This window comes from Eublepharis macularius, chromosome 1 (genome assembly GCF_028583425.1).
Source record: "Eublepharis macularius isolate TG4126 chromosome 1, MPM_Emac_v1.0, whole genome shotgun sequence".
In the NCBI taxonomy this organism is placed as follows: domain Eukaryota; kingdom Metazoa; phylum Chordata; class Lepidosauria; order Squamata; family Eublepharidae; genus Eublepharis; species Eublepharis macularius.
The window spans coordinates 192,749,602-192,777,551 of record NC_072790.1 but is presented as its reverse complement, the minus strand read 5'-3'; the positions used below and the strand labels follow the sequence as shown (position 1 = coordinate 192,777,551).

Here is a 27,950-nt window from a genome sequence, read left to right as displayed (position 1 = left end):
CCCCGTGTGGTCTCTCCCCCTCCTGTCACTCACAGACACTGCGCATGAGCGGGCGCTGCACGACTCAAAGCGCCTGCGCGCTTGCCTATGTCGCGTGTGCGTGTTGTAGGCGCTGTTACGGCAACGGAAAGAGAGCGCGCAGCCGGCGAAGTTGTAGGCGGGTTCATTACCCGACAGAAAAGATGTGGGCGTTGTTCCGACCGTATTTTCGGAAGCAAGAAGCCAATGAGGAAGCAGAAGAGGTGGGATTGTGTTCCCGGCTAGCCAATGGCTATGCGAGTTAGTTTTGGCGGGTAGTTCGGGTTGGCGGGAGTTTAGTATATCAGAGAGTGCTCGTCGGTTGCTGGTGGGTGGACAGTGAGCAGTGGTTTAGTCTTCATTTGAGCCATTTGGCGCGGCTGTCCTCATGTTGTGTCGGTCTCTTATTAACCGCTCCCGGACCGGGCCACGTGGTGAGTACTGCTTGGTCTCTTCTCCCCCTGAGCCGCTTTTTCTCCGTTTAATTACGTTTTGCTTATTTCCCCCCCAAGGGTACAGGCGGATCTTTTTCCTCTTAACGTTCCTGTGAGGTAGATTGGGGGGGAGGGGTCGCTGAAGGGCACCTAGAAAACTTCATAGGGGCTTTGAACAGGATCTCGATTCCCTTCACAACTCAGGGATTCCTTCCAAACGACAGTTTAACCGGTTTCAGGAACGCCACACGTCTCGAGTTAAGAGAGCCAGGCAGAAATCCTGTGCCGCTTCAGCGCAAGCAGCCATTCAGGCCTCACCAGTGGGGTCTTGCCTGAGTCCCTCTCGTTTTTTCCTCTGCCTAAAATCATCTCTGGGACTAGCGGGAAATTCTTAGTTTAAACGCTTACAAATTTTCTTGTTTCTCTTTAATTAGGAAGGAATAACAGCCTGTTGGTGGATGAGTGCACCTGTGTTTAAATTAGTTTATGGTTCCTCTTGGTGCTGTTTCAGAACTTACGGGGAAAGAGGTTGATATGATTAAGTAATTAAATCTAGCTGAAACAGATATTCAGAACTGGAGACGCTTAGGGAAGTATGGGTTGGGGTTAAAGGAGCCTGCAGTAAAACTTGCTCAAAATGGAGGATAATCAACAGTTTCTGGGTTCCAGTGCTTTTACAGTTTGACTGGTCAAAAGTCTAACCGAAATAAGTAGTCAAGGTGAAACCTGCATCATTATTTTAGGACAATTCTTCTAAATTGCCATTCGGTGCTAACAATAATAATAGTCTGTATAGGAAGTATAACTGTACAATGTTGTATCCAGGATTTGTACAAAGGCTTGGCAACTAGTATATCAGCAGAAACACATTTCATTTCATTTGGTATGCAGGTCTAGGCCAATTGCCAAAGTTGGAAGATATAAAGATGGGGGAGGGGAACAGAACAGCCTTGCTCCAGCTCTACAGATTGCAGTGGCTTCCTTTGTTGAGTCAATCCATTTCATGTTTGGTCTTCCTCTTTTTTTACTACCTTCCACCTTTCCTGGAATTATTGTCTTTTCCAAGGTGTCTTGTCTTTTCTTGCTATAACTAAAGTACTATAGTGTCAGTGTCTTCATTTAAAATTATAAGTAGAATTCAGGCTTGATTTGATCTAGAACCCACTTACTCCTTAACAGTCAATGATACTGAAAAGACATATATAACAGGAATGAAAGACTGTAGCCCATGTGCTGTCATTTTGCTCCTATATAACAGATAAAAGGAAAAAATGCTGTCCCAGTCTTGGCTGTTTTGCCTGGTGCTCTTGCAGAAGGTTTGGTTGCCTTCTTACTGAAAGAGTGGGCTTAAAAGTAACCATTGATGCTAGATGTTGGATGTAAAAGGAGTTTTAATCTACAGTATATGCACGGTGATAACTGATGTATCAGTTGTATAGTACAGTTAGCTGTACAATAAAACTTTTAAAACAAATTTGATTGCTGTGGTGTTCTGTAAAGTTGATTGCTGTTTATCTTTTGGAAAAAGAAACTCTTAAAACAGACACACATGCATGCACATGTGTTATTAAATTCCAAATGTTGTCTGTCATTTTTTAGGTCTGCTGCCACAGTTTCCCCTACACCATCTCTTAGATTGTTATCAGTGTGCTAAAACAGATGACCACCCGTCCTATGGAGAAATGGAAATGCTGGTTCCTCCTTTTGGCTGCACCTTTTCAACTGGTAAGGTGGGGGTCAGCTCTCAGTTTTTTCTGTAGAGCAAGGATGAAATACACCCATATAGATTATGACTAGTTTCTTTGAGTGATAATTTAGGATGAACAAGGAGAAAAGTATGGTATATATTAACATTGTACTACTACCGTCTAAACGGATGGGTGTTGCGACGTTCACACAGTGGCTACAATGTTAGGTGCTGCAGAAGGACAAATGTGATTCAGTATAACAACAACAACAACATTCGATTTATATACCGCCCTTCAGGACAACTTAATGCCCACTCAGAGCGGTTTACAAAGTATACTATTATTATCCCCACAACAAAACACCCTGTGAGGTGGGTGGAGCTGAGAGAGCTCCAGAGAACTATGACTAGCCCAAGGTCACCCAGCTGGCTTCAAGTGGAGGAGTGGGGAATCAAACCCTGCTCTCCAGATTAGAGTCCCATGCTCTTAATCACTACACCAAACCGTGTTTGAATTCTCTCAAATGGAATATTGATCTTAGCTAATGTGTGGTATCACACAGGGAATGAACTGCTGAATGAACTGTAAATATTCTGTATTCTTTGTTGGCTGTTTTGTCTAACTAGGTTAATGGAGTTATGATTTACAAACAATGCACTAAATACAAATATGTAAGAACTTAAACAGTTTTTTTTGTTTTTGCAAAACTCTATACATTTTCATTCCCACAGTCCAAATAGTATACCAACAAATGGATGTAAAACATTGTTGTCGTTGAAACTTGCTGTATTATATTTAACTTCCAGTCTGATTTCATGGTTTTGTTGATTCCATTTCACAACCATTTTCTGTAAATACATTGTTTATATTGTTAAATTTCATGATTTGCTATATAGTTCTAAGCAGAGTTATATGATCCTTCTATTGACTTTAATGGGCTTAGAAGGCTGTAACTGTACTTGATTCCCTTGTTAAGTGTATTGTAACTTTTTTAGTAACATGCAAAAATATAAATGTTAAACTTTAAAGGCACACACATTTTATTGCCTTTTTTCTAGTTCCAGACCTGCAGCACATACTTGCTGTTACCAATGAAGATGGATTTGTTAGGCTGTATGATACCCAAACACAAGCAAGTGACAAGCAGGTTTTTAGAGGTAAATGTAACCCTTGCGTTGATGTGAAATGTGAAATGATTTGTTTGATAAAAGCAATTTTAATAAGACATTTCTTGTGTGTTGGTCATTTAAAATAACTGGCAGTTTATACAAGCAAAAACTTGACATAGGTTTGATTGCTGCTGCTTCTTGAATGACATTTATCATTCTGATACATTTTCTTTCTTTTTTAAAAATATATAAAAAACTAGATAAGGAGGTATAGAAGGAAAAAAGAGGAGGGGAGCAATACATTTTCTTAATTGAACTTTGTATCTCCCTCCAAGTTGCTACCGGGGGATCCAGTCACTTTTGTATGAGCTCTCTAGACACTTGTCCTGCAGACTAGGATTGCAACCATGTTTTTTTACAAGTCATTTGAATCATGCCAGATTGTGTTTGACCTTTAGACCTTATGCCTGAGCCATGCAGAATTTATCATGCCCTTTGTGATGAGACAGACTTTGCCCGTTCCTATGCACCACTGGGAAGAAGAAAGCTAGTCAGCCAAGGGTCCCCAGCCAACAGGGCTCTTCTTTCACTCCCCACTTTTCTCAGGGCATGTTGCCATCACCACCAAATCAGTTTTCAGAGGTTTTGTCCAGTCCAACCCAGGCTCCTCCTGCATTTTGTCTCTTAAAAGATTTTGTATCTCCCTATCTCCAAGTTGCTACAGGGGGATCCAATCACTTTTGTATGAGCTTTCTAGGCACACAGGACTTGCAGCCCCCTTTCATGCTGATAAGTATGGATTGAACTTGGCTTGAACATATTTAATATGAAAAGGATTTTAACAAGTAAATAAAAAGCACACACTGCAGAGACAGCAGACTGAACAAGGATAAAAGGAATTGGAATAACTGCACATCTTTGTTTCCTGGCACTATACTTGTTTCTCAAGATGGAAACAAGAGACAGGCTGTCCAGTTCTTTAGGTTGCATTCATTTTGGCTCTTCTATTATCTTGGTTCCAGTATTCATGGATCATCCCTGACTTTCTTAGGACTATGCATGTACTTGTAGCTGCTGTCTTGAGCTGTGATGGCCCCTTCCTCCTCCTGAAAGTATGTGTAAAAATGACTTATTTCTTCATCCAGCTCCAAAAGTTTTATTCTTTGACTTCCCCCTACCCCAAGTTTTAGGTGTGATTCCTAGTCCTCCTGTACCAAGGTCAACTTCATTTCAATGGCACTGATGGCTCTGTATTAGGGAGGTGATTCATACCAACTTGTTTCACAGCTTTCCTCCTGCTGACCATCAAGGAGCTCTGTACAGCCCTTGTGCCTGCACAGAGTTCAAGTCCCACAAATACTCTGTGGGGTTGTAAATCTAGGTACCAAACTCCAGCAGTGGAAGGCTGTACTAGTAATTCTAGGTACCAAACTCCAGCAGTGGAAGTCTGTACTAGTAAATCTAGGTACCAAACTCCAGCTGTGGAAGGCTGTACTACACCCTTACTGCTTTGCAAGCTGGGTAAAGAATATAGCCACCATTTGGTCTATGAAGCTGCAGTAGCTAGAACAAATGGATTCTTTCATTTCCTTTCCAGAGTGGCAAGCACACACCAATGCTGTTTTTGATCTGGCCTGGGTGCCCAATGATCACAAAATTGTAAGTAATTGTAAGCACTGTCAATACTATTTGTCCTTTTCACTAAGTTAAGTATTATGGTCTTTTGAAAGTTATTAAATAAGATAAGATATAGTTTAGATCTTTACCAGTAATAAAAAAGTGACAACTAGGATTTAGAAATAAGATTAGAAAATGGGGGGTTGGAGTGCTGTTGGAAGTCAACACAGAAAAGGGGGAGGGGAGGGGGTGGGAAGCATATAACCATGGGAAACGAAGGAAAATGTAACTGTTATAATCTTAATTGTATGTTAACCCATCCAATAAAAATTATATTTAAAACAAAAGTTGGCACTAGGGTTTATTCCCTTTTGTACTTTGGCAAAACTCTTAGTAGCGCTGATAGCTTTAGCTATAGGAAAAGTTTAGGTTTGAATCTTAAGTCTGTCTTTTGATGTATTGAAAGATAAATGATCTTACATTATCTTATCATAACTCACATGTACATCTGCCATTACTTGAGTCTGCTTCATGTATTTGTAGCATACTTTGGGCTACAAAAGCTCATACTATAATGAACTAGTTATAAAGGTGCCAATGGAACTTCTGCTGCTGCAAAAAAAAGAGTACCTTTTGTATTTTCCTGAAGGTTACTGTTTCAGGAGATCAAACAGCAAAAGTGTGGGATGTAAAAACTGGTGAACTCTTGGGGACGTGCCGAGGACATCAGTGCAGCCTCAAGTCTGTTGCTTTTTCCAGATTTGAGAGAGGTAAATATTTACATTTATACTTTACAAGGAATCCAACCACATTCTATTTAAGATAAAGCAGTAGCTTGGAAAAACATGCAGCGATATCTTTTGAAAATTTCTTATCTTTTTTTACTTTCTATGAATACATGCTGCATGTTCTTTCTGTTCTATACATGGCTGACCAGCATTAAGTTGATCCCCCCCCCCCCCCATGGCACTAATATGTCATGGTACATCAGCTTTTCTTCATACCCAGTGGCTAATCATCTATATGCAGCAGTTTGCCTCCAAGGAGCCTCTCATACCCTGTCAGCAGATTGGATGCCTTCCTAAGCTCCTCACAGCAAAGAGTTGCCAGTGTGCCATGTCCTTGATCCCAAGTTGGCTCCCTGTCCTGCAGCATTGTGCCTCATGAGCCTTGACCTGTTGCCTTCTAAAGACCAGCAGGTCCTGTTGCATCCATGTTAACCAGAGAGGCTGTTAAACCGGAGAGCACACACAGCTAAGAAACCTACAAGAGCTCCCTCCTCAACAACATTCAACAAATTCTGGCTTTTTTAGGCCCGTTTTGGCCAAGTTTGGGCTCGAAATGGCCAGGATCAGGCCGCTGCTGGGGGGGGAGTGTTCTTCTGTGTGGCGGCAGCCCATTCCAGGCCAATTCGGGTCTGAAATGGCTGGATTGGGCCACTGCTGGGCGGGGGAGTGCTCCCCCGCAGTGCAGCAGCCCGTTCCGATCCGGGCCGAATTGGGACCCCCCCCCCCCCGGAGCATGGGAGCACTTCCAGGGCGGCCACGGCCTGCATGTTGATGTCACTTCCCAGAAGTGACATCATTGTGCCATCACGCGAGTGCACACACACGTGTATGTAGTCACAGGGATGCCATCTCCTCCTGGGAGTTGCCTTGGGTAAGAGTTCCCCCATCTCTTTCCCCAGAAAAAAAGCCTTGTGGGGGGAGGCTTCGTGCCCCATCACAAAATCAGTTTGGGAGGGTGTCATGCATTGCATATTCAAATGATGGTGTTAAAACAGTGAAGGGGATTTTGGGCAACGGCAAGCTGCTTATGTTCTATTTTGTTACTTCCCAAATCCCTTTTGAATAATTACAGAGCCATATACGATTCTACAATGTGCTGTTGGTTTAATCGTCATTATATGTATTTTACAGCTGTGTTCTGTACTGGAGGAAGGGATGGAAACATCATGGTTTGGGACACCCGCTGCAACAAGAAAGGTACAACTACTGCTTGCCCCAAATTTTATCTTCATAACAACTTTGTGAGAGGTTAAGCTAAGAAGGTGAATTTGTCCAGGGTTTCTCCATGAGGTTTCTGCTTGAGTGGGAATCTGAACTTAGGTTAGCATGACTTGATTTCAACCCTTGTCTTCACAACAGTGATGTGGGTATTCAGCCTGCATATGGTGACTTTTTCATGCTGATAAGTATTCATTGGAATTCTCTTATTAAAAAAAACTGAAGGCAGATTAAAAATAATCAATTTTTGAGAGCAGGTTAGTGGAATGGGCCTTTCCTGTCTTTCTTTCTTTTTCCAACAGAGTGTCTGGAAATTGATATAGTCTGAGAAGGCAGGGCCAGGTGACATTTGGCCAAGCAGGCTGACTGAAGAACTTGTCCTTGTATGTCAGTTATGTCCATATCTGAAAGGAGCAGCAGTACAGGGAACAGTGCTTCAATATTGCTTTCTGAAACTGCCTTTCAGATGGGTTTTACAGACAAGTGAAGCAAATAAGTGGAGCCCACAACGTAATGGACAAACATATGCTCTCCAAACTGAAGAAGAAAAAACAGAGCGGGAGAGGACTGGCTCCTTCAGTGGTAAGGGTTTGAAGCTGAAGCCAGTTGAAGGTCAGCTTTCCTGTTACCATACACTGATTTATAGCTCAAAAGTTAACTTTGCTGCATTTTACTACACTAATTTGTTTTTTAACATGCTGCCTTCATATTTAACCTGGCTGATCTTAGTATCCTACACAAGACTCAAAACATAGTCCTTGTAGCAGTTCTGGTGTCTCTTCATGGCTGATCTACTTCTTTGATGGGCAAACTCTGTTCCAAGAAATTCCTTAAGTAAGAGATTTCTTCCCGTGCAGTCTCAACAATCCTGGTTGCAAGGAAAATACATGGTGGGGGGAGGGGGGCTCAGCAGCAGAGCATCAGGTTGGCATGTGGAAAGTCCCAGGGTCAATCTCCTGCCTCTCCAGTAAAAAGAATCTGGTAGTGGGAGATGGGAAAGAATTTTTTCTGGTGAGCCATTGCCAGTCAAAATAGGCAAAACTTGCCTTGATAGAACACCAATCTGGCCTAACTTCATGGGTTCATTAATGTCTTACATTTTGAAATTTGGGGGGGGGGAGTTTGGGGGCTCTGTTGTAATTAACTGCAAATAATTACCCTTGCATTCTTCTCTGTGATGTATTGTAATCTAGTAACAGTTACTTACCTAAAACAGTTGTTTCTTGGTGCTGAAATCATCAAACTATAGCTGATTGTGAATGGATGGTTAATGGAGGAGCAACATCCACTTAAGTTGTCAACAGAGGTTGCTCAAAATGAATGAGCAAATAAGGCAATCGGTTCTAAAGCTGCTCCAAAAACGGGTTCATTCTTTTTTTAATATTCTTTTTCTCTTCAGGATTTCCAGCAGAGTGTAACAGTGGTGCTACTTCAAGATGAACACACCTTAATTTCTTCAGGAGCAGTTGATGGGTAAGGAGGTGACTTTTTCCTGCTTGTACAGTGTAGCTTGAAAAAAGGCAATGAACACACCAGTTTCTAACTCCTGTTCTGTCTTAACTGTGAAAAGAATTAACTCAAGATGGACTGCTGGAGTGCGCCAACTTTAGAACATGAATTAATGTGAACATTTACAGAATAATAATAACAAAATTCGATTTATATACTGCCCTTCAGGAAAACTTAACACCCACTCAGAGCAGTTTACAAAGTGTGTGATTATTATCCCCACGACAATCATCCTGTGAGGTGGGCAGGGCTGAGAGAGCTCTGAAAGAGCTGTGTCTGACCCAAAGTCACCCAGCTGGCTTCGAGCAGAGAAGTGGGCAGTCAAACCCGGTTCTGCAGATTAGAGTCCCACCCCTACACCTACAACCACTACACCAAACTGACTCAGTTTTCCCCATGTACCTCTTCCCTTGCAAAGGGGAGGACTGCATCAATCATTGAACTTGATCTTTTTGTAGAACATACTCTATAAGTGGAACATGTGCGAAGTAAAGTATGTCTTCCTGAGTAAGCCTGCAGAAATATATGAAGTCAGATGGGGGGTAGTTGGAGAAGAGGATTCACAGTTGTAAGCTCTTTGCATACAAGCCAACTAAACACAAGGCTAGTCCTCCATTCATGTTTCAGGGGGGGCCACCTGTCATCCATTACTGTTGCTGCCATCATTTCTGACAGTGGAAAATTTAAGTCTTGCTGCAAAACTTAGATAATTGTCTATTCCCCATCCTACAACATGCAATGGGATACATGGAGTAGAGCAAGTGCATTGTGCAGGCCTCTGTCTCAGGCACTCATCCAGAGTCAGGCAATAGTGGCTATGGTGTGGTCGAACATTCCCCTGCTTAGTGGCAGTAGCAGTGGTAGTAGATTGGCAGGGTAAATCCATGGCACACATCCTGTCTGAAGCATTGTGGAAATATCAGATGGATGAACCAGCATTTCATTTGTTCATATATATGGGTGTTCATTTCTGAAGTCTTGCTTGGTTTGCATTTGGGGAATCCATTGCAAGTATCTTTTTTTTAAAAAAAATACTGTATCTAATTTTGCGCCTATGTTTTTGGCCTATAACAGTTGTTAAACAACGCCTATGCTTTTTGCCAATATTAGCTGTGTAGTCTTGCACAGGCGTTCCAGACTTATAGAGCACATTGTGTAACCTGTCTAGAAAAATGCTGAGAAGCCGCTTCAGTTTTAAATTGTTGAATCAAGTAGAAAACATTTTTTGATGGGCAAAATTAGCTTAGCTGTCACATTTGGTCACATCTTTGGTTTGAAAGGCCAGTATTTTTACACTGAAGGCTTCTTTGCAATAGTTCTGAATGTGTTGAAGAAGGACCTGGAATAGCTTGTATTTCTTGTCAACCAATCATTCACTTTGCTTGATTGATCTTAGTATCTTTTTGCTGAAGGCATGTTCTGCTCATTGATTTTACATATAGAATTGCATTCTCCTTTGTGTATTTATTACAAAGGATAATGGACTACAGTGTTGGTATTTCAAATGGTTTATCTTTTAAATTTTAGTGTAATCAAGGTATGGGACCTGCGCAAGATCTATACCACATATCGGCAGGATCCAGTGCCATCCAGATCTTTCAGCTACCCTGGGACTAGCACACGTAAACTTGGTATGGCTCTAAGAGAGGAAGTAGGTGCTCAGGTAGCATCTGGGGCCATCAGTGGGTCCTATTAAAAGTGATCTGCTGACTGTTCTACGTGTTAACCTTTGAATAGGGCTGCTCAAGGATCTCAGTTGGTTCAGAATATGGTTTCCTGTTTGGCTAGAATAAGCCATAGGGGAGCATACACTTTCACTGATAGTAATGCACTGGCTTCCATTTAGTTTTTGGATATAATTTATCTAACTGAGGGCTTCTAGCCATCACAAAAATGACAATCGTAATTCAAAATTTGATCACATGGGACTAGAACAGAACTCTTTAGGAACCAAAACTGTGGTTGATGCTGAAGAGCTGATGACCTCAACAACGTTTTTGTGTTTCTCTCCCTCACTCCCATTTAATTCCCTATACATAACCTGCTCAAAACATTGCTACCACTCAATCTTCCTTTAAAAATAACTTACACAGTCTCCTGATTTACAGCTTGCTCATTTGTTTTAAACCGCATCCTGAATTTATAGATGTCCAGCCTGTGACTTGAGTGTCATAAATGGTACACTTTGCAAGGATTGGTAGCATTTCTGGGCAGCAGCAGAAACGCTTGGGTCTGGCATTCTCCTACCTCTCCGTGTCTAGTACTTCCTACTGTCTGCTTCTCAGGCTGGCAGACTAGAGACAGAACCGCCCGGGGGGAAGGTGGAGTGCTGCTGCTTGAGTACTCCAGTGTGCCCTAGAGAAATAATTTTTGGTACATGTCCCTCAAGTCAAGCCTGAAATACAAAATGCTAATTACCAGGGCCATACCTGTTAGACTTAATGAAAGCTGATTAATGGTTGAATGCTTTTTCAGGCTCACTTGCTTAGAAACTCCAGCACTAGTCCTAAATATATAAAGCTATCTGACTCAATCCAGATGTACTATATTGGCCACATACTGTCAAAATTTCTAATCGTTAGGTTGAAATTTAGTTAATATCTGATGGTGAGTTGAAATTTAGGAAGCAACTTGTTTCTTCCCTCTGTTAGGGCTAATGCAATTGGTGCCGCCAGCCACAATTCTTGTTCCTTATTTACTTATCTGAGCAGAGACTGGCTCAGTGGTAAAGCACACACCTTGCATACAGAAAGGTTGCAAGCTCAGGTCTTAGCACTTACTGTTAAAGAACCTCAGGTAGCAGAGGTTGGATAAAGTTTAGAAAGAACTGCCGTTTTCAGAATCAGAAAAGGCAACTTCATATAGAACTTTGTCTCTTTTCTAGGTTATTCTAGTCTTGTTTTGGACTCCACTGGTACCAGCCTCTTTGCTAATTGCACTGATGACAGTATATATGTGTTCAATATGTCAAGTGCAAAGGCCACCCCAGGTAAGGATATTGATGGGAAAGAGTTTTTCTGCAATTGATATGAGTATTTGTGTGGGAGTAATGTCTCTGTAATGCTTGGGGCAGGTAGTCTACTACGGAAATAAGTATTCAGGGCTTTTTTTCAGCTGGAAAGCAGCAGAACTGCATTCCGGCTCCCCTTAAAAAATACCCATGTGACTGGTGGGTTTTTGGCCCCAAATGGCCAAAACGGCCAGGATCAGGGGGAGGGTTCCCCCTCCCAGCAGTGGCCTGTTCCAAGCTGTTTTGGGCCCATGTCAGCCAGTTTGGGCCCAAAACGGGTCAGGATGGGGCTACTGCCAGGCAGGGGAAGGTTCCTCTCTCCAGCAACAGCCCATTCCAGGCCAATTTGGGCCCAATCCAGGCCCCCTGTGGCGCATGGGAGCGCTCCTGGGGCGGCCACAGCCTGGAAGTGACATCATCACACAGTCCTGAGAGTGTGCGCTCGTGAGTTCCACCACCTCTTTTCCCAGAAAAAAAGCCCTGTATGTATTAATGTAATGGCTTCTTTGGTGATAATAATAGTAGCTTTCATACTTCGCTGATCTTTCTTCATGTGCTATATATGAATATATATGATATATCTGATTGTGTATATATGATTTTAATTGCTGAATTTTAATGTAAAATTTGCTATGTGATTGTATTTTACGATTGTTGTACCCCGTCCTGAGCCCGCTTGTGGGGAGTGTGGGTTAAACACCGAATAAACCAAACGAATACATCTTCAAACTGATGAGCTTATATACAGAACCCAAGAAAAGTTTGCACTTCTAATAGTCTTAATCCAAAATCCATGGCCTGACACAGAAACTAAATGGAAGCACAAACCAAAGCTTAGGACATAATCTAATGTGTTTCACAAATGCTGCACCATCAGATTTCTACCTATACTAGGGCTGTGCACAGGTGGGAGATTCGGAATACCCCTTCAGTATTCCGCTTCGGAATACCCCTTCAGCACGCCGTTTTGGATTCGGGGTTTGGGAATCACTTTGGTATGCTCCGTGAAGATTCGGAGCATACTGAAGTGAATGGGGGAAACTCCCTACCACCACCACCACCCAACCCTGGGGCGACTCCTCCACCCCCCACCCAACCCTGGGGAGGCCCCTCCAACCCCCACCCACTTACCTGGCGGCAGGAGGGTCATCAGCTGGGCGGCGGCAGCAACACAAGGCAGCACAGTCTGGAGCCAGCCGGCTCCTCTGCCGCTGCCACCCGAGCCTGCGGGGTAGTGGGGAAGGCCGGAGTTGCCTCCTCCGGCCCTTCCTGCCCCTCAAATGGCCGCGGCACGCCAGCCATTTGAGGGGCAGGAAGGGCTTTCCTCGCCTCCTCCAGCCCTTCCTGCCCCTCAAATGGCCACCGCGCCGCAGCCATTTGAGGGGCAGGAAGGGCCAGAGGAGGCGGCTCCGGCCTTTCCCACCACCCCGCAGGCTCGGGCGGCGGCAGAGGAGCCAGCCCGGAGCCACCACAAGATAGGTGGGGGGGGTTGATGTTTAAAGCCCCCCGCTGCCGCTTGCAAGCAGTGGTGGGGCCCTTTAAACAAGTCCCAGAGCTTTCCGAAGCATTTCTAAATGCTTTGGAAAGCTTTGCTTCGGTATTCCGAAGCTGGCCCTGCTTCGGGAATACTGAAGCTTGCCGAATTGGGTCCGCTTCGGGTATCTTTACCTGAAGCGAAACCTGAATAGCACAGCCCTAACCTATACATATAGAAGTAAAGCCCCCACTGACTTAGGAAAATATTTCTGAGCAAACAAGTGTTTAAACAAATCCATAATGGGTCTACTGGTAATAGGTTATATAAAGACCCTGAAACATGTTTTTTAATTGTTACCTTGTCTGAATGTTTGGCTCCCATGTCAGATTACACTAGAGATTGGAAGTTGTTTTTCCTCTTCTTGCCTCCTGGTTTCTTAGACTTGCTATCCAACTATGTACTTCCTTCTGAGGCCACCAGAGTGCAGCAAATACTGAAAGATTCACTATGTGGCTTGGGAAACATCAGGTGTTAATAGCTTTCCCTTTTGTACTTGGACTCAATTTTTTTCTCCTTTTTTGGTGGGCGTGAGTGTGCATACTTATTTCTAGAACATAATTATTTTACCTTGTGTACATTCCAGACGTCCTGTCTGGCAGCAGTTTCTGATCTTGAATTGTGTCTCTCCTCTAGTACACTTTCAGCCTCCTTTCTAGTTTTTAGCCTTCATGTGTCACAGAATGGCCTGTGAGATGGTAGTATGCTTGCTTCAGTTGTGTAATAGCACCTTGTTAGTTCAAAAAACTACTTGCTCATTACTATGTACTTCTAAAAGTGGCTGAAAGTGGGAACTGTTTTGTGTATAGCTTCCCTGCTTGTTTGTTTGAAGGCAACTCTTACTTACCGCCAGTGGGAAAGTTAGCTTTATGGAATGGAAACCATTTTATGTTCAAGCTTAGGCTGCTGGTTTAGCAACCACCATTAATCACCAAGGCAGTCACTGGAGGGAAGGAGATCAGGAAACTTCTTTGAGTCCCAACATAAAAGGGTGAATAGATAGCTTTTCCTAGAGGCAAAAAATGTTGTCTTAATTTATGTATCAGCAAACTTTACTATCATATTTTTACCAGTTGCAACTACAGCTTTTGGCCTCTGTATAAAAGCTTCCTTTCCAGGGCTGATAGAGGGCCTTGGTAACACTCTGTGCTCAGTCTGGAAATGTGCCCTTTCCACCTCCACAATCATCTTGGAGTGTTCCGCATCTGCATGCAACTCTCCCTGCTGGTGACAAGCGCTTCCAGTTCTCAACATGCCAACTGTGGCAGCTATTTGGGGCTGTATTTCCAAGGCTTAATAGATCAGGTGGTGAGGATGTATTATGGAGTCCTTAAAATAGCCAAGTGACCTGTGTTCCTGAGCCCATGCTCAGCCTTCTTAAGAAACAAGATAGCATGGTAGGAAACGAAAGGAGCAGCAGCTTGTCAAGCATTCAATCTAAAAAGTGCTGAATGTTCAAAGATTTAAGGAGGTTACTGAAACAGGTGCACTCTAGAGACCAAGAAACATAGCCAAACTGTACTGCAGGGAGTAAAGAGAGATGGCAGAAGGAGAAAGACGGGAATAAAGTTGTTTTACCCTGCTGGCCAGATGGTTGCAACACAGTCCCAACTTTCAAGCAGGTTCCCTGTTTGAACTGAATTATAGGGAGAAGTTTGGATGGAATTACCAGGGATAGTCAGGTGGGCAAGCACTACTTCTGTCCATTGCATAAGCTTTCCATATATTTTCTGTCTCATGCTTCTGTTCTAAGACACATTTTTTTAAAAAAAACGCTTTGGACTGTACTTTTGTTTTTCCAAATTCTGTTTGATTTTGAACATAGAATAAATTGGGTAGAATATTTGGGGGTGAGGGAAATATGACATATGACTAGCTTCGGCTATGCTAGACAAGGAATATCTGTGCAGTGTAGTACTATACAGACATCTTCTTGGAGTCCTTTCCATCTGTTGTCCCTGCCAATGTTTGGACTTTCTCCTCTTGCAGTTTACCTGCTAACAAATGGGATAAGATGGGCCCTAGAGCAAAGAGGGAACATGCTTAAACAACTTGATTCTGTGGGTATGTGAACAAGCAAGGGAAGCTTGTATTGCTGCCCTTTGTTGTATAGCTGGCTGATCCCTGAGCTATGCTGTAAACTGTTTGGCACTGTGCTTTATTTTTTTCAAATCTCAGTACTGACTTTCAGCGGACATCAGAACTCCAGTTTCTATGTCAAATCAGGCATCAGCCCAGATGACCAGTTCTTGATTAGTGGCTCAAGTGACCAGTACGCCTATATCTGGAAGGTATGTTCCTTCAAAAAACCCAAAATCTGTGTGTCTGGTCTGTCCTCAATAGTACTGTGTTCTCTCTCTCTCTCTCTCTCTCTCTCTCTCTCTCTCTCTCTCTCTCTCTCTCTCTCTCTCTCTCTCTCTCTCTCTCTCTGTGTGTGTGTGTGTGTGTGTGTGTGTGTGTGTGTGTGTGTGTGTGTGTGTCTCTCTCTCTCTCTCTCTCTCTCTCTCTCTCTCTCTCTCTCTCTCACTGGGGCAAGTTTCTGGCATGCTGTGCCCAGAGTATGCAGCTGTCAAGCTTGAATGCAAGCCCTGATATAAAACAGAACTAACTTCCTGCCTCTACCTTCTCTCATCAATCCTGCTTATTTCAAGTTGCTGATCTTAATCTGGTTTTAATGGGCCTTTAAAAATCCCCTTTCAATCCTGTTTATTCAGCCAGCTATGACAAGCTGAAAGTTCTTGCTTCATACTTAACAGCAGTTCCACGTTAACCAGAGCCTAATGATCAAATTGTCCCCTCCCCTGGCACTTTTTCTCATTTATAAGCTCTTACTATATGTGTATATTGTTTCCTCTTCGTGTCTGGTGGCTGGGTTTTGTTGGTATATTGAGGTTGTGTGGGGAAATGCAAATGTAGCTATATTTTTCCACCAAATAATGTGATTTAGGACTTTGGTTTATATCATCCAATATAATAATAACAGGATGAAGTACATTTTACTAAAATAAAATACTTTACCAAAACTGGAATAATCCCATGTACTAAATGCTACTCCAAAACAAGCGCAGTGGTCTGGATAATTTTGAAGCAGCTTCCCCTCCCCTTCAAAACACACCTCTTCACAACATCCTCATGTTTTGAATTGGCACGTGAGAGGCATAATGAACAGGGTGCTCTCCCTGTCTCTTGGATGCTAGGATGGAAAAGAAGGGAATCTCTAGGTCATATCTAAGTAATTGTATATTAAATTCTAAAATGACAGCAAGCATAATTGAACCCTTCTTTATAAGCCAATGTATCCGTGGCCAGTATGCTGTAGTAGGATCTTTTTCATGTTCCTTCTCAGTGTTTAGGCCAATTCACACAAAGCAGTGGCATTTATTTTTTCATACAATTTCATATAGCAGTGGCAGTCATGAGAATGGTCAGCTGTGTTGTGCAGCCATACACTGAAGTGTATGATTGGTAACAAGAAATACTGCTTCTTAATATGGATCAGCATCAAGCTTTGCTAGTTGTCTCCCTTTTATGCTGGAGCCATTGACTTATTTGCAACATTTTATGCTCACAAACAATTCCTGCCAACTCTAATCAGTGTTACTTGATTGCATAGCCAACTCCCTCCACTTTCTTATCCTGCAATTTGTCCTCTGGGACCTTGTTTCAGTAGGTGAAAAAGCTACTTCGATATCTACCACTTTATACACACGGAGTTAAATTTTCATTTCCATTTCTGACCTTTGTGACACAACAGCTTTGTCCCCCTTCTTATATGCCACACTGCTTTCTTTCTGAGAGGAAGTTATATGTGTGCTCTGTATTTTATTCCTGTATCAATATTTGGGATATCTCTAAGAGCTGCACCACAGAATGCACTTTGGCCTTTGCTGTTTCTGACTTTAATCACTGCTCTTTGTGGGAAATGGCCATGATGTCTGATCCAGGAGAAAAGCTGCATGGCAACTAATGCTCTTGCAGAATGGCACATTCACTACCCATAAAGTGTCATCAGTGCCGAGAAGGGAAATTGTTAGGAAAGATGAAGGGAAAAGAGAGCATAACTGTTTGAAGTAACTGTTGATCACATTTAGGTGGTACTTGGGTACTCAATAGGGAAGATTACCATTCCTCTCCATAAAGCAGCCTTTTCTACACATGATTTGGCTCTGCCACCAGTGCAGTTGTTTGCCATATAGCAGCATCTTTGTAGGTTACATTTGGATTTTCATTTCTAGCAATGTCTTGTTGGGGAGGGTTGTGTGTACACCAGCTTTCAGAGCTGTCCATTGTGGTTTACCTTGTAGTGTTACTGTGATTAATGTTTTGACAGATATGTTCTCAGGTGCCCATTGCTATAGTTGGGCAGTATGACCAGATTCTAAGAGTATTCTTGTTCCTTATGACTACTGGATGTAGCTCCTATGCAAAATATGTCATTTTTCCTGTTCTTGTTAACACAGGGCTTTGCTACAGAAGTGGAAGGGAAATCTAAATATAAACAAATGTATTCTCCCAATCCAGAGCTTTAGCTGTTTTTCTTTAAAGTGTTCTCATTTCCATGGTATTGCCTGCTTTTGCAAAGTGGCTGGATTTTTGAACAGGGCACCTGCTAAATATGCAGGCAAGAAGTTGACCTTGTTTGAAAAAGTTCTTGACCCAATCTAATTTCAACCAGTTTTTCAATATTCTACTTAGAAACTTACACAACTTTCAACCTGCCAGACCAAAGAAACAGCTTCTAAAAAGGAAATGGAGCAAGAAAAGTGGAGCACTCTTTCTTCATTTCTTTCATATCTCCCTGTAAAGCCTCACTTAGACACATGGTGAAGAATCTATTAACTTCTCTTAGTCATCAGCGCAAATACCCATCAAATATCACATTGCTAACAGTGACTCATAGCTTCAGGAAGCAGAAGCTACTGCAAAACTGAAGCAAGCAATTTTGGGTTTGGTAGCTTCTTGTTGTTAGCTCAAGTTACTCCTTTTTCAGTGATACACAATAGATGGAGTGGCATGCCACTGTAGTGTTACTTGATGGCTACTTGGTTTACTTAGCTTGTTAGTAGGATCTGAAGACAGCACATGCCTCTGAAGACAAATGACCTACTGATAATTGCTGAAGCTAAATGGGTCTGGCTCTATAAGCTATTTGAGTGGGACACTGCCTGAGAACCATGTGAATGCACCTGTGAACTCTTTAGGACAAAGTATAGTCAATGCGTGCAGCTAAAAAATCACTACTGCTCCCTTGACTTTCCTCTCACTGTTGCCACTACTTTCAAAATTGAAATATTGCATAATTATTTCAGTTGAAAAAGCACATTAATTGGCAGTTTTTTCAGAACAAAGTTAAGATTTATAAATCTTTCAATGCTTCTTGGTCCATATACTTAAATTCTTTACGATCTTCTAATAAGGTTAGTAATAGAGCTGAGATTTTGTTGGGTAGCTATGAGCCTGTGAAAATCTAGATTAACAAAGCCCAGGCTGTGTAGGTATGCTCTGACTAACAAAGTGCAGAAAAAGTAGAGTTCGGTTTGGCTTTCAGATTTATTGGGTATTAAACTAATATGAGGCATCATTCAAGGCATGCTTGCTGAAATCTCAGAAGCCAACAGAGTTGCAAACAACTTGATGAAAAAAATGTCTTGCCCCTTTAACAGAGGCTTAATAGGACATTATATACCATGTAATATTATTTATACCACTGTGCCATTAAAAGCTTCAGCTGCTTGTTTCTACACATTTTAAGCTGCTAACAGAGGGGCCAGATACGTTTTTCTCCAAATCATTGGCAGTCCTAGAAGCCAGAGAGCTAGCTGAAGAATATTTCCGGTGGTTGGGAGTGGGGACTTCAATGCCCTGCATAGTTTTCTACCTTTTCCCATGACAAGGAGAAGCAGAATAAATTATGAAAACAAGGTCCATCATGAACACTTGCCTAGTTTATATCTGACAAAGTGGGCTGTGGTTCATAAAACATTTGTTACTCTTGTTGCCCTTAAAAACAGCAGTCCTTTAAGGCATGCAGAGTAGTTCTAGTGAGAGAGCCATGTTTGCTTGAAGAAACTGAAGATTTTGAGAAGGCTTGTCCTTCTTCCACAGCATCTCAATAAGTAGGTAACACTTCTATGGGACATGCTACAATTCTGTTTTTTTTTAAGGTGTCCAAGCCCCAACTTCCTCCTGTAATGCTCTTTGGTCACATGGAAGAAGTCACTTCAGTTGCCTGGTGTCCTTCTGATTTCTCTAAGGTTTGTTTTTGCATTTTGAATATTCCATGCTTTCATAAATGCATTCATGACCCCAAGAGAACTGAATATGCTTCAGGAGGCACAGAATGTTTGGAACAAATAGTAGCGACTTAAAAGTCTAGAGAGGAGGCGATTGATCTGTTCACATTCTTTGAGAGCTAACAGTATCCTGAAAGATTTCCAAATAACTTACTTCTTTTTTCTCTCTTGTTACAATATTCCCAGCTTCCATAAAGTTAATGCTGATATACATCACAGGATTGTTACAAAGATTACAACACAAAACATGCAAAGCACTCTCTCTACTCAAAAGCACTATATAAACGCTAGAGGAGATTATGATTTTACCAGTGGGTATAATGAGTTTGTTTCATAATGTACTTCCACTCTCTCCTTTTAAACTCTGACTCACAGTTCCCTGATTTTAAATTAACACCACAGTATTGCTTTGTACTTGCATTAACCTCATGCTTCCTCATTAGGAATATTCCTTATAGCAAGAAAGGTATGAGGCTGGCACCACTTACAATCCCCTCAATCTTTTCCCCTCCCCACTTAAAGAGATGTATTTCTTTCCATCTGACTCTTGGTGTTGGTTTGTAGATTGCCACATGTTCAGATGACAACACCATCAAGATTTGGCGCTTAAGACGAGGCAAGGAAGGCAAGTTGATGGACAAAAGCAATTTGATGGGTTGGCCCTGTCAGAGGAAAGTTAGAGAACAAAATGAAATAGGTAAGTTTTTAAGAAAATAACACATTTTCTGTCCCCTGCCTGGCACTTGGGGAATTCCCCTGTCCCCCACTCTGTACAAGCATCAGTGTTCACTGTTCAGAAATAGTTTTGGCAACAGACCTAGGGGTAAATGACAATTTGCATATATGGGCAGGTACCTGATAGCATGTGAAATACAAACGTAGCCTGAAGACCATGCATGCAAAGCTCATTGGGTCTAGTAATTACAAATGCTCGTGGTGGGTTCAAGTGGCCAGTTTGATGTGATGTGCAGTTGGTATGATGGGGCTGCCACTGAAGGAGTTCTTTTTCTTAAATGACAGGTTGATTGTTGAAATGCGTTTGGAGGTATATAGCCAGGTTAAAACATTCAAACTACCAGTCTTCTTGCTCTTCTCCCTCCAGTTGGTGTGTAATGATTTTACTCTGTGCTTTACCCTGTGAAACTGGCCACCTAGATCTATTCACAATGAAGTCTGTGTTTTGGATGGCTATATAAGATCATGTTTCCATAGCCCTTCTGTGTGTATCATTGGCAATTCAAGAATATATACTGGCTTATACTGCATGCTATCTTGTTGTATCTTCCTCCCTCACACAACATGAGAGATGCTACCATGCTTTATCTGCATGTTTTTCTGCAAGTTAATTGGATATGGACCACATCAGACAGCTCACTTTGGAAAAGTGGGGTATTAATGCATTTGAAGCCTGAAAGTGAAAGCAAAGATTTCTGAGATGGCAGTATTTGAGCTTAATACCAGCAAGACTGCTTAGAGGCAGCATGCCTCTGTGTCCCAGATGTTAGGGACAAATTTGTTGCTTTCATGTTTTTGCTTGAAAGCTTCCCAGAAGCATGTGGCTGCTAGGAGTGTGCAAAACAAAACAAACGAGCCAGAAATACTCTTGGAAATCACTGTTCCATTTTGTTAAAGTAGTTTCCAGAATGCTGAACCAAATCTGGGGTACTAAATTGTGTAAGAGTCCCTCCCACCAAAAAGTTTGTGTTTCATTTTGGTTTGTACCTTGCAGCACCAGCAGCAGGCAGGCATTGGGCTTGCCTCGCAGGACAGCATCTTGTTTTCCTTAATGGTATTCACCAGTCAGATCCCAAGAGTAGAGAGCCTTTACAAATTCTGTTGGTGAGAAGGGGAAACGTCTGCAATGCTCATGAGTGCATTCCCCCCCCCCAATTGCTACCCAGGCAATGGCATCATCTCTGTGTAAATCAGGTCCTTGCAAGGGGACACCTATCTTCACCTATCATCTTTGGAAATATTTGGAGGGGGAAATGTGCATACTTCAATCATAGGCTGCAATTCAAAAGATACTTCCCTGGGAGTAAGCACTATTGAATAACATTGGAGTTACATCTCAGTAGACTTGTTTGCAGGGGGGTGGGATGCGTCTTGGTTTATTTTGCGGTGCTACCCAGGCACTGGTCTGTCTCCCCCACCGCTATCAGGGTGCTTAGACAGTTGATGTAAGGAAAAGTGCTGCTGAGATTGTGGTGCACAAGTGGTCTGTTCAATCAGCCAAACTTGATAAAAAAAAATCTGGAAGGCTTCAATCATAGGCTGCAATTCTGTAGATACTTCCCTGGGAGTAACTCATAATGAAGAAAACCAAACAGATACGAGCTGGCCACACCCCACCTGGAAAATCTAATAACGGCTCCTAGTTGGTTCGGAACTCTCAGATCCAAAATTGAAATGACAATTTTTTTCAGTATACACCCCTAGCAGCTGTTCCCAGCTGCAGAGGATGTTAGACTGGATGGCCCTCTAGTCCCATCCACAGCACTGCTCTTTTGTTTTTCCAGGGGACAGGGGGCTCATTCCTCCCTATATTTCATTATATTCATGCACTTACTGCTGCAAATACTTTATAATTCTGCAGAGTTCCATGTTAGAAAGCATGTCAAAGTTCAGCAGCTCTTAATACACTTAATTTCATTAGCCCAGCAGAGGATTTACTATCCTGTAGGGCATTTTATTTTAAGTTGGCAGTGCATAGTTCCTGTTTCAATAACTAAACCCAAGCACTCCCTTTCCTGTAAAACAGGTGCCTCCTTCAGCACTCTTTGTGTGTCAAAGCTGCTGTGAGGATGTGAGTCAGCTCCTCCTGTCTCATATCTGTAGAAATGTTTAGCCCTTTCTGTGACTGGAGAAACTGTGACAAGAGTTTGTAATCTGTGAAGAGGTTGTCTTTAAGGCTCTTCCACCTTGCTATGTTGCATGGGGTGTGCTATTCTAGAACATTACAGGGAACATAAACTTCAAGTACAGCTTCCTGGTTCAGAGTGACTTGTATAACAATTAAAACACAATATTTATCCAAACATTTATATGCCCCAACAAAAGAAATTAGGTAAACAGAATTTCTAGTTATACAGTTGTTGTTATGGTAGTCCAGACCTAAGGGCCATATGCCTGCCCTTCTGCCCCTTCCAACTGCCTGGAAATAATTGGAACCCATAGCATTGGTTCATGCAGTAAAAAGCTGCTCCTTAGGTTGCACTCTCCCTGTCCCTGGTAGTGGAATGGGACCCAACATACACTAGAATACAATTGCAGCTTCTCTGTGATGATTCCTATAGAACAGCAATTAACAAAGAAGTTTCGGTGGCATCATTTGGAAATTCTTCAGACATGAATTGTCTGGCTGCCTGTGTTGCAAGTGATACTCATGCTTGATAAATGCTCAAGTCACCTTCTAAAATGCTACTGAGCAAAATAGTTGTGTAGATTTACATAAACAATGCAACAAGCTATTCAGAAAAGCATCATTCCTTCTGTTGTGTAAATATTCATTGTTGCAAAGGAGTGTAGTAGTAAATACAGAAGAGGATCCTGGTTTGTGCAAAGTTGTGTTAGAGACCCATAAGTCTTTCACTTATGCGGAAATGTAGGGAAGTGCATAAAGCTAAAGTTGTTTCCATCCCAGGATCCTGCCAGCAGTTCTAGGCTATGTTGTCATTGCTGGTTAAATTTAGTTCTACAACTATAGGAGGTAGAACCGTAAAAACTTCAAGAAAACTGAGGGTTTGGGGAACTTAATGGGTGAGTTTTCACCTTCACAAATAGGTTCTTTTGTTGCTCTTTCACTGGAAAGCAGTCAATTGTTTGGTCAACACAGAATTAACTTGCAGGAAACTTGTAGAACAATAGGAGGATAGTATGCCAGTTCTTCCATAAAGTGTGTGTGCTGTGCGTGCACAGAAATAAGTCACTGTGTTCTTAAAGAGCCTGCTGAGAAACCCACTTTGCTTTCTATTTCCATAATCAGAGAAGGGGTTATTGTGGTTCTGGGTTCAGAACTACAAGTGATGTGAATGATGGATCTTCACAATTATAGTTGGCATCTATGTTAGATAATGTCATCCTGGCTTTTTGCTCATTCTGTCTTAACAGCTGGGAGATGGAAAAGTAAGTGCATGAACCTTGGAAACATAAGCAGACTTCCTGCTGATCTTGGCTTTTTGAACACAAAACACATACTGTGTATATACAGGAGTTATCTGCCTGCTGCTTCATGACTGGCTTAATCAATTTCTATTTCAAGGGCTGTCCAGATAAAACATGCATCTAGTTAGTTTCCCACCCTCTTCACTGGAACAAACTGATGTTATGGCTATGTAATTACTCTTAATCTGGGGCATGATGCTGAGCATACTCTTCTTTCTTCTCTTTATAATGTAAATGTGGCTTTTCTCATTTTGTAGAAGCCATCTGTATTTGAGAGTGGGCAGGTGAGGTTTGCAGACAAAGTCCAAAACCAAGAACTAGATCTGTGTTGTGTCTTTTATTTGGACCAGATTAATTGACACAAAAAATGTGCAAACTTTCATGTTCACCAGTGTTCTTCATCAGGCTGGATGTTACAAAATTTTAAAGGGTAGAAGGCAGATTTCTCAGGCCATGACCTTAAAGTCTGATCTTGCAGGCATCCTTTGTGAGATATCTGCAGGTAATTTGCTTCAGTATACATTTGAATCAGGACAGTGTTCTTTAAATGGCTAGGTAAGACAGCCTCCTCACCTCACTAACCATCCTAGAACCATTATCTATGTACTGGCTCTTAGGAATAAATGAAGCTGCCTATATCAAGTTGTGCTATTTGTCCTTCATTTCCAATACAATTCAGACTATGTCAGTAGTTCTCAAACTTTCAGAAGTGAGACCTGCTACCTTTTGGGACCAGTGTTGCAGGCAAGGTTTCAGCTTGTATCCAGACACTTGTTGTGCTAGTCTCTGAGGCAATGGGTCTATAGTATGCTCATTGCATCTTGCACTGCTAGTGACTGGGAAAGAGCTGAGTCCCTGGGAAGGCCATACCACAAAGGAGGGGAGGAGGAGTAAATTGAGCACCTTTACACCCACACTTCTTTCCTGCTGCTAGAAGAAGGTAGGCTAAAAGGTGCCTCTTCCCGTAGCCTCTTGACTCACTTTCCAAGAGACTGAGTCAGAACTCACAGGAATTTGCAGGAATTCTCCGAGATCTTGAGCATCCTTTGCCAGCCTTGTTAACTGAGATCCTCTTGACTGGCCATGCTGAGAACCGAGCCTGGAATTTTTCTCATGTACTCTTCTGCAGAACTATAGACACACCAGTCCCACATTTTGCATTTTCTTATAATTCTATGCATGCTCAGTATAATAAGGTGACTCCAATAACAGCAACACGCATATAGAAGTAACAGACCCTATGGACCAGCTGTTCCATGTGGTCTACATAACAAGGTGCCTATGTCTAATAATTAGATCTCAGTTTTAATTTTTGATTTAATTTCTAATTTTTTGAAACTCGGTACATCTTAAGAAAATTCTGGCAATGAAGCACCATGGTTTTAAAAATCCATGTAACAGTGTTCTAGGAGATTAATATATCCAGTTGGCAACCCAACTTTAATGTATTTGTGTAATGTTTTAGGCTTACAGGGAAAGGCAGGCTAGAAATAAATAAATCTAAATACACCTCTTCTAAGTCTGCAAAGGCCATTCCGTGTTGTTTCAGCAGTAATACTGGTAAGGTAACCTAGCTGGAGAAGATGGCTTCATTTCCATAGCAGTTGGGTTGCTGCATACCCTTGATAAACTAAAGAGGTAGTCAGTAGAAAGGCTTAATCCTCTTGATACCACTACTTATTCAGGGAGTGAATCTCTCAGATTCCATGTTCAGGTAATACATATCTTTGTTGTAATATTGCTTTACTTACTCTTGCAGCATATTGTCCTCACTTGGACTGTGTGTACTTTGTTTCCTCTTCAGAAATTATAAGCAGCCAGCAGAGTACTCCTGCTAAAGTTACGGCAGTGGGCAGCCCCCATATTTCTTCACCACAGCCTGCAGCTTGTGCTCCAGCTTACATGGGAGATCTTCCTCTTTCCACCAACACACCAACATCATCTTCTGTCAACCCCCCAGCCACTGTGGCCTACACACCAGCAAGGCAAAGGGAAGCCCCTTCTGGCACTTCACCCAAATCAGCACCTCCCTCAGTGATGTCCATCAGGCACTGGATTACCAAGGCTCCAAACTTATCTCCTCCATTGAAGGGATCAAAGACACTTTCTCCTCGAAAGGCCCTGGCAGAAATTTCTCAGATTCTACCTGGGGTCCCTTCTACTCCTAAATCCATACATTTGCCATCTGAAACACGAGCCAAGAGGAGACTAGAATCCAGTGAGGACAGTAATGCAAAACGAAAGTGCCCCAAAAGTTGCAACTGTGTGACTGACCCTGATCAAGATCCTAAAAAATCCAGACTGGAACAGTATACTCTGCCAGTAAATTCAAAGTCTTGTGGTGAAGACTGTCTGACTCTTAATGGAATAGCAAAGGCCACTCAAAGCCAGAAGGAATCTTCCCCTCCTAGACATCCATATTCTGCAGCAGGCTTGACAGATCTCCCAGTTCCTCTCAAGGTTTCTTGTGGCAAAATGCTTGACAAGGAAAATGGTTCTGATGACAAAAACTGGCTGTCTGCTCTGGGGGACAAGCTGCGGACTAACAAATTTGGGGGCCAGAATGGATCAGGCAATAGTGTTAAGTTGTCACAGAGTTCTAGCACAAGACGACAGGAACCTGGGGCAGGAATTGGTTCACCAGCATCGGTAAGTAAATCAGGCATGGCTGCAACATCTTTAGCAGGGGATTAATGTATGGGTTAATCTCCTCTGACAGGAATTCTGTTATACACTAAAAGTGTTCTTTTGGCAAAGAAAAGGAAAAAATGCCATTGTACAGTACAGTTGATGGCTTTGTCAGGCAAGCATTTTCTGTGTGCATTCCAAATGAAGCTGCTCAGAATTCGGAGCTTTGGTACATCGCTGAAATGTCATTGAAGAAAGTGAGCTCATACAAGAGAATTTTGCCTCTTTTCCTTTCCCCACTGTAGCTGTTTGTAACCCCTGAAAAGCTAATTCTGGTGGTCCCGAGACTTTCTGGAACCATCGGTTGTGCCCTGGAGGGCTGCAACGAGAAGGGGATACTGGCAGAAATCACTTGGAAGAACCTGAGGAAGATGGCACAGTGCCTACTGATGCCCCTTTCTGACTGCTGCATCCCATGTTGTTCCCAAGAGTATTTTTCCTTCCCTTCTATTCTCTTGTGGCTGAGAAGCGGCATAGCATTCCTTTCTACCTGTTGGTAACCTGACCTTCCTTCTCTATTCACACACAGCAGGCCAAGTTGCATTGAAGTTACCAAGAGCTATGAGGCCTAGTTGTATAACATGAATGAGAATATGGCTGAGCAGAAAGATAGTATTGAGGAAAACTTATTCTTCAGTTTCTAAAGGCCAAAAGTGACTAAAATGCAAGCAAGACTCCTGTTTTCAGTGTATTCCAGCTTGGTATACAGATCTTTGAACAGGTCTCCAAAGACATGTAAAGGGGGAGTAAAGATTCTGTCTCAGGAAAAATAAGTGGTAGAATTATGGAAACGTGTGCTAGATAGGAATTTCACGCAACATTTCAGTCTGATTTTACCAGTCAAAGGATGCTTTTAATAGACAAATGCAGACAGTGAGGGGGTATAAAGTTTTGGGGGTCATACATTCCAAAGTGGTTGTAATGTTAACTCCCAATGTCATTAGAAAGGGAGATGAGGATTATTTTGTCAGCTAGACATTTAAATAAATGAACTCATAACTATACCTGACTTTATAATTTTTTTCCTCAGCAGCTTCCAACTTGTTCCGTACCCATGCGAAAGATATGCACATACTTCCAGCGAAAATCACAAGAAGATTAAGCAGTGTTCTGCATTTGCTGGCATGTTTTGATATACTTTACACTACTGAAAATGAATTGTGTATCACCCATAGAAAGAGACAACAGTGTTCTCAGAGTTGAAAGTTTTGTTCCCATGTTTATTTTAATTCTTTTAAAATCTGTTACCCATTTATTGCGTAATATTAGGTAAGACATCAGCTAAAAGTTCTAGTTTTTACAAATATTTCTACCAGTATTATCATTCTGTCCATATTTCTTCTTTGGAAATGGCCATTAAGATATGGTGCTGCAATATTAAATACTGTTTCTCTCTATGTGTGTATATGTATATTGTCATAAAAGTACTTGAAATGCCTTCAGTTTCAGAGGACAGTGTAGCAAAGTTAGCGTTCTGCTTGTAGTGATGAAATGGGTGAACCAGTCCCCTGGATTACTGTCTCCATAATGTGAAGCACTGAGTTTACCCTTGTTGTAAATGACATTGTAAATGAGACCTTGTTTTTTGTGAACATGAAGCTTCTTAAAATTGCTGACTCTTTCATTTCACTTCTACTAGAGCATATGTAAACAGAGTGGAAGTTATAGAAACAAATTGAAAAATAATAGGAAAAGGTCTGATGTTTGTACCCCAAAACCTCTTTCATGTTAACTCTGCTGTGTGCTCTTGAGGGCGTGCAAGGGTCTATGAGTAATTTAGAATATGAGCATCACATACAACTCACAGTGGTGTGGAAAGTATCATATCATGTGACATGCTCATAAGTGGAAAACTTTGGCGTTAACTGAGAACTCACAGC

The 27,950-nt window shown here is 42.0% G+C and overlaps 1 protein-coding gene across 2 annotated transcripts; it reads left to right on the top strand.

The window, feature by feature from the left end:
• The first annotated feature begins 358 nt into the window (after window positions 1-358).
• DTL (denticleless E3 ubiquitin protein ligase homolog) lies at window positions 359-27,950 on the top strand. 2 transcript variants are annotated; one of them, XM_054983340.1, is made up of 15 exons: window positions 359-452; window positions 2,052-2,177; window positions 3,199-3,297; window positions 4,847-4,908; window positions 5,516-5,636; window positions 6,786-6,851; window positions 7,339-7,454; window positions 8,272-8,345; window positions 9,909-10,012; window positions 11,266-11,370; window positions 15,104-15,216; window positions 19,090-19,179; window positions 19,783-19,915; window positions 25,187-26,031; window positions 27,104-27,950. In XM_054983340.1, exons 1-15 carry the CDS (start codon window positions 407-409, stop codon window positions 27,170-27,172), a joined length of 2,169 nt encoding a protein of 722 aa, XP_054839315.1. In that variant the 5' UTR covers window positions 359-406; the 3' UTR covers window positions 27,173-27,950. The 2 variants fall into 2 exon arrangements, with proteins under 2 accessions (XP_054839315.1, XP_054839305.1); XM_054983330.1 differs by having other exon boundaries at window positions 27,101-27,950.

Bases quoted from the DNA above. Each gene is read 5' to 3' on its own strand.
- DTL (XM_054983330.1), top strand. From the start codon at position 407: ATGTTGTGTCGGTCTCTTATTAACCGCTCCCGGACCGGGCCACGTG. The intron at 5,637-6,785 runs GTAAATATTTAC...TGTATTTTACAG, and splicing joins TTTTTCCAGATTTGAGAGAG to CTGTGTTCTGTACTGGAGGA. The intron at 11,371-15,103 runs GTAAGGATATTG...TTCAAATCTCAG, and splicing joins AAGTGCAAAGGCCACCCCAG to TACTGACTTTCAGCGGACAT.